Here is a 6,489-nt window from a genome sequence, read left to right on the forward strand (position 1 = left end):
AGTTAGCCTTAAGAGCCTCTTTCTCGTCATTTATAAAATGGGGATAATAACAGAACCTACCTTATAGAGTGGCTGTGAGGATTATAATTCGATGATGCAACCATGTGACACGCTTGCCCAGAGTCTAGTACATAGTAAGTGCTCCATAAATGGCAGCTGCTCTTACTGTTAATTCTGCATAGACTTAAATTTTTTCCTAAACATTTTATCCCCATTCCCTCAACCACAGGAAAAACAGAGACACAAATTGCCTCTCACACTGCCTAGGCTTCTGTCGACTTTCCCCAGAAAGTTCAGGGGCAGTTATTCTGAGGTGGGCGACAGGGGTCTCATTTCCCCGAGTGTGCTGACACCCACCTCTTCACAGACCCACGTGTTTGACTTGTCCATCAACAAGTACGAGGCCATATGCAACCAGCCTGTGGTGGCCCGAAAGAAGAACAAGCTCACCCATGTGCAGTTCAACCCCATCCACCCCATCATCATTGTGGGCGATGATCGTGGGCACGTCACCTGCCTCAAGCTCTCACCCAATTTGCGCAAGATGCCGAAGGTACGGTTTTGGGGAGTTTGGGCTGCCGTGAGAGAAAGTCTCCAGGATGGCAGGGGGTTGAGAGAAAGGGGAGGAGCCAGGGGGTGGCCCCCAGGTTTCTGGCTTTGGGGGCCCAGGGTAAGGGTGGTGTCATTGCCCAAGTGAGGAGCACAGGGGAAGCAGGAGACAGATCAGTTCTGACATGCTGAATCTGAGTTACCTGTGGGGCCCCCAGGTGGAGACATCAGGTAAGCAGGTGACTATGAGGACCCAAAGCCTGGGGGAAGCACACGGGCATCATTGGCTTGTTTGGTGTCATGCAGGTAGGGGCGTGAGGCTTAGTTTCTGCTTCATTGGCTGGGCTCGCACAGGGCTTCTGAACTGGGAGCTCCGGGTCCACACGGGAAGTAGGAAATGAGCCATGAGGAGGGTAACTAGGTCAGCAGCTAGGCAGTCCTCCTTTTGAGCTCTGGTTCCTTTCTGGAATCTCTAATGGTCCGGAGGCCCTGCCCAGAGCCCAAGGGCCCTGAATACAGGCCACCAAGCCCAGAGCCATGACCTCGAAGTCTAGCTCTCAGAGTCCCAATTCAGACTTAAGAACCCAGGCCTTAGAATCCAGCGCCCAGAGGTCCAACTTAAAAATCCAGCGTCCAAAAACCTAGAGCCCAGTCCTGTCCATTTGGGCGCTAGGAGAGAAAATGGAATTTGCTTCCTGCCAGGTTCTGGGCCAGCATCAGAGCTGGGCCGGAGCTGGGCCATGTTGCCCTGATGACTGTACCCCCTGGTTGCAGTTTGAGGCATTTACTTGCAGTTTGAGGCAAGAGCAGGGGCCTGTCTCTTTCAACTGCTGCCTACCAAGGCAGGGGCCACCGCACTAACCCTCTCGCGCCAGCCTGGCCTATTCCCCACCAGGGCCAGGGAGGCAAGGGCTGGGAGTTTGGCCCGGCCTGTAATTGTAGCCAGCTGGGGGAAGGGGTGAACTTGGCTATAAATACTCAGAAGGCTGCTGAGTGCCTGCAGCTGTGGCCCAGAGGCCGTGGTGGGCTGGGGGTGGGATGGGATGGGATAGGATGGGGGGCGGGGGGGGGGGGTTGGGTGTGGTCTAAAACTCTGCTAAGCCCAGCTAGCTGGCCTCAAGGAGGGGGAAGAAGGCAGTATAATTTGTGGAACAGATAAAATCTGCTCTTAATTTAGTGAGGAGAGAAACCCAGGCTTGAGCTAGGAGAGCTGGACAGCCCTGTGGGAGGGATGGTGGTGACCCCTTGGGGCTGGGGTATGACCATCACACCTTGAAGGCAGTAGATCTGGGTGGGGGCCTGCCCTGCCCACTTTGACCCAGGGATGGAAGGATCTCCCACAGTCCCAGCTCCTCTCAGAGCAATGCTCAGCATCTATATCTCTGAGGACCTGAGGACACGGGTACCTGGGAATCAGAGGACCTGGGCAGGTGATAGCTGGGGGCTAGTTCTTGGGTGGATTGGCAGTTCCTGTGAAATCGCCACCTGACTCTACCAGCAGCCAAGTGATTCGGGCCAAAGGAAGTCCTCTGGGCATCCCTACCGCCCCTCTCTGCAGGCTGCAGTCTCCCTGATCTTCCCAAGAGGGCTTGGCCACAGAGGCCCGACTTCCCAGCCCAAGGAGCTTCCCAGGATTGGTGTCAGAGCCCAACTTGTCAAAGGTCAAGGCCTACTTTCCCCAACTGCAGTATAGATAGAAACAGTTTGGGCAGAACTTGCCCAAAGTCATATAGGGAGTTAATGACAAAGCTGGAACTAAAAGCCAGATCTCCTGACTCCCAGGAGGTGAGGTGAGGGCAAGAGAACGTGAGGTTAACTTGGGAGGGAGAGGGGGGTGAGAGAGAAAAAGACATCTTTGTCCTCTGCCTCAGGAATGCAGAGGTGAGCCGGGGAGTGGCAAAGGCACTGGGCCGCACGGGGAGGGGGAGACAGATTTGGGAACAGGCGCAGGGGTCACACCAGGAGGAAATCTGAGTTCCACAGGGTGGCAGCAGGCAAGATGGGGCCAGGAAGGGGCCTGCTGGCCCTGCATTCTCCTTCCACCTCACAGCCCGGGCCAGATCCACGCTGGGCCCTCAGCAGGCAAGGCTGGGGCAGGTGCCAGTGAGCAGTGGGCACAGGTGGCTGAGAGGGTGGGGGCCCGGGCACAAAGGGAAGGCAGGAAATGGCAGCTGCCCCAGCCTAGCCCACACCCCACCGCCTGGACAGAAGGGAGGATGGCACTGGTGCTGGTCTGCCAGCGAGCTCTCAGGGCCTGAGTGACACATACCCCAGTGTCCCAGCTCTCTTCTTCTCAGGGCCCAGCTTACCAGCTAAAGGATTAGAGTGGCCTGTAGGCAGGGGTGAGGGGTCATAAATTCAGGACCCGCCCTTCTGAGGGACAGTCCCAGCCAAGGACATCTGGAATCACACGGGATATCCCATCAGCCCTCCTGGGTCTCCTGACACCTGCCCCCACCCTGGGTATGTCTGACACAGCGGGCCTGGCCCCAAACGGTACCCCACTCCCAACCTGACCTGAAAGTGCTAGGTAACAGTACTAGGTGAGGGCACCTGTGGCTTTGTCCACACTCTTTTCACTCCACAAACACACACCTCTTAGCTCCGTGTTAGGACTCAGCCAGGGACCTTCCTGTGGGAAGGGTGCTCCCAACAGGTAGAGGCCCTGGGCTACAGCTCTTCCTGGCTTCCCCCACTCCTCCCAGCATAAGGATCCTACATTGATCGGAGGTTCAGAAACACAGCTGGATGTCTCTTGCAGGCCTCAGCTGGGCCCCTGCCACCCAACCTGGGATGGGGAAGGATCCTTGCAGGGGTTGGGGGCGGCAGGTAGGGGTCCGGAATCTAATTGGGCAGGAGAGAGGCGTGGCACAGCTGCCTAAGCTGGGCACAGGAGGTGATGCTGGGAAGTAGAGAGAGGTGGCCCATCCCTCACCATTCCTCCCCCATGTGTACTTCCCTTCTCACCAGGAAAAGAAGGGCCAGGAAGTGCAGAAGGGTCCAGCTGTGGAGATCGCAAAACTGGACAAACTGCTGAACCTGGTGAGGGAAGTAAAACCCAAGACCTGAGGGCCTGGCCCCAGGGCCTGGCCCATGTCTTGAACCCTGTACTTGTAGCACCTGACCCTGGTACCCCAGCCCAGGCTTAGCACCCAGTATGTGTGCGACCACACCCCTGATCAGGTCCCAGCACCTGCCCTTAGCACCCTGCTCCAGCCCTGGTCCCAGCACCTCACCCCAGGACTTGGCCCTCAACCACCATTACCCCCTCCTTCTCTGTGCAAATAAACTTGTGTCTGGAAGCCCACCCACAACCTTTCATTTTGCTACAGCAAGGCCCCCAGGAAGAGGAGAAAATCTCAGGGTAGAGCCATAGTTTCATTTATTATCCAGCAAACAGTAGGAGGACCAGAGAAGGGGCCCAGCCTGGACACCCTCCCATTATTGCCATGGATTGATTCCCCAACCTCGAGGGCCTGGAGGCGCTTGGCCTAGGGGGCGGTGGACCCAGCCCCGACCACTGGGATGGAGCAGAGTCCAGATGGCCCTGGCCCTAGCACCAACTCATGAATCCCCCACCCCAGGCCTGTCTACCGAGGGCCAGCAGAGCCCCTCTTGCAGCCAGGCCGACCAGACTCTGGGCTGCTGGGTCCAGCTCCAGACAGGCTGGACTCTGAGTTCTGGACCCCAGGCTGGCTGGACGCTGGGATCCCGATTCCAGGTTCCAAGTGGGGTGGACTTAAGTCCCAGACTCCGGGCTAGGCCAGGGGCCTTCAGGGCTGCAGCAGGTAGCTGCCTTCATGGCTGAGCTTCTGGGGCGGGGGCGCCTTCTCGGGACAGGGGCCAGGGCTGGAGTTGGGACTGGATTCGGAGAGGGAGTCGATGTTGGCAGAACGGGAGTGGCAGGCCCAGCAGAGAATGACCCAGAGCAGCAGCAGCAAGAAGCCTACGAGGCCGTTGCAGATGATGGCGATGAGGGCCCCCTGGGAGATGGCTGCCCCCATGACGGGCAGCACCCTCAGACAAGCACAGACTGAGAAGCTGCCTCAATGGCAAGGCCCATGCCGACGCGGAACTCCGGTACACCCGGCCTTCCAAGGAGGCTGTCCTGTCCACACACTCAATGATTCCCGGACAGTGAAGACGTCCACCTGCAGTTCTCAGCCTGTGGGGAGTACAGAGCAAAGGCAAAGGGTGGTGAGGAGGAAGGGGTGGGGTTAGGCCTAGGAGGAGAGGCGTAGGGAAGACAGCCCGCTCATACACCTCTGGCCTCCCAGCAGGCCTCAGTACCCCGCAGAGCCAACACCTGCCTCTGGGCACCTGGATGGGGGTGTGGCTACTGTGGGGAAGCTGCATTAGGCAGCCTATAACTCATTCTCCTTTTGACCAGTGGGCATGGCGTGGCCCTGCCCACTGAACATCCAGCCCTCAGAAGAACTGTGTGAGTGGTTGGGATTGAGGAAGCCCAAGGCCTTGAAGGATGGGCACTGTGACCAGCTTCGACATGGCCTGGGCACGTCCCCTGACTCAGGACTCCAGCCAGCCAGCCCAGGAGACCTCCAGAGGCGCCAGCTCACACAGAGGGAACTTTGTGGAGGCCTGGCAGGCATGTGTGGGTCTGTGTTATCTAAGCCTGTGTACCTAGGTGCACCTCTCTGTGAGACTGTCTCTCCAGGTCAGGTGCGTGTGTCTGTGTGTCTGGCCCTTACTCTGTCCCTTGGTTCCCTTGCCTGGATCTGTGCCTCTGCCTCTGTATACCCACCTCCGTGTGTACCTGTCTGTCTCTCTGTAGCTCTCTTTATATCTGTCTCTCTCTGTGTCCCCATCTCTGAGTCTATAAGGGTCTCTCTTGTGTCTCGTTTCTCTCCCAGTCTATTTCTTTGTGTATCTCTGTATCAGTCTCTGTGTGTCTCTTTCTCCCTGTCTCTGTGTGTATGGGTCTCTTGTGTCTCCGTCTCTCTTCCCCGCTGTGTGTCCGTCTGTCCCCGTGGACGTGTCTCTATCCCCTCTCCGTGCGGTCTGTCTCTGTAGTTCTGTGCGTCTCTTGTGTGTGTCTGTCTTTGTGTGTGTGTCTCTTTCTCCCCGGCTGTGTCTCTGTCTCCGTGTGTGTCTATGTCTCTTCATCTCCGTCTCTGGTTTTCAACGCCCCCCATGCCCGTGGTGGGAGGGCCCCTCTTACCTGAGTTGAGCCCGGTGCGCGCCCGCGGGAGGGTCCGGGGCAGCGGGATGCAGGGCGCCGACTGCTGCTCGAGAGCCTGCGGGCGGGGAGCAGCGGGAGGCGGGCAGGGGTGACTTCCCCTCCCCCCGACCCTCCCCCTCCGCAGCGCAGCCTCCGCCGGCCGCTCCCGCGGCGGCGCGACCGGGGCGGCCTCTGCCGCGGGCGGTCTGCGGCGAGCAGGGACCTCCTCCCCCTGGGGCGGCGCCTCCTCCGCGGCCGAGGCCGCTCGCCTGCTCCACGGCGGCGCTCGGGCGGCGGCGGCCGTTTGGGCGCGGGGCTCGGCTGGGCTCGGCTGCGTTCGGCTACGTTCGGCTGGGCTCGACTGGTCTCCCGGCTGGGCTCGGCCAGGCTCGGCCGGCAGCAAAAACAGGGAAAGAGCCCCGCCTTCTCGGAGGCCAGCGGCCGGCGGCCTGTCGGAGGAGGAGCCATCCCTCGCAGCTGCCGCCAGTTAATTGGCTGGCCGTGCCAGGCTCCCTTGCCATTGGTTGTGCGCCGGTGTGAAGACTGGCCCGCCCCTTGTGCAGGCGGGGCGGGGGCGGGAAGAGGGCTGAAGGGGCTACTCAGTGTGGATCCCTCCACTGGGGGGAAGGGGGCGGGGCCCACCTACTTGAGGGGATTTCTTGCACTTTCAACACTCGGAAGATCTGCACACCCAACATGTGAGAAAGGCCAGAGCCGCCGTACCCCTCTACCAGGAGACCACCCTTCCATATCTGCGAGAG

General features: G+C 59.4%; 2 protein-coding genes across 2 annotated transcripts in view; one reads left to right on the plus strand and one right to left on the minus strand.

The window, feature by feature from the left end:
* DNAI1 (dynein axonemal intermediate chain 1) overlaps positions 1 to 3,618 on the plus strand; it is a gene marked incomplete at both ends in the record, with an annotated part of 60,204 nt that extends 56,586 nt beyond the window's left edge. The window contains 2 exons of the mRNA XM_082656054.1: positions 368 to 553; positions 3,520 to 3,618. Coding sequence (XP_082512180.1) covers positions 368 to 553; positions 3,520 to 3,618 — 285 coding nt within the window. The remainder of the gene's footprint in view (positions 1 to 367; positions 554 to 3,519) is intronic.
* Positions 3,619 to 3,914: 296 nt separating this feature from the next.
* On the minus strand, positions 3,915 to 5,907 carry ENHO (energy homeostasis associated). Its single transcript, XM_082657151.1, has 2 exons — positions 5,729 to 5,907; positions 3,915 to 4,714 (listed from the first exon to the last, which is right to left on the minus strand). Exon 2 carries the CDS (start codon positions 4,551 to 4,553, stop codon positions 4,323 to 4,325), a length of 231 nt encoding a protein of 76 aa, XP_082513277.1. The 5' UTR covers positions 4,554 to 4,714; positions 5,729 to 5,907; the 3' UTR covers positions 3,915 to 4,322.
* Between the last annotated feature and the right edge of the window lie 582 nt (positions 5,908 to 6,489).

Source organism: Grampus griseus (assembly GCF_964374135.1).
Source record: "Grampus griseus genome assembly, chromosome: 6".
NCBI classification, from domain to species: domain Eukaryota; kingdom Metazoa; phylum Chordata; class Mammalia; order Artiodactyla; family Delphinidae; genus Grampus; species Grampus griseus.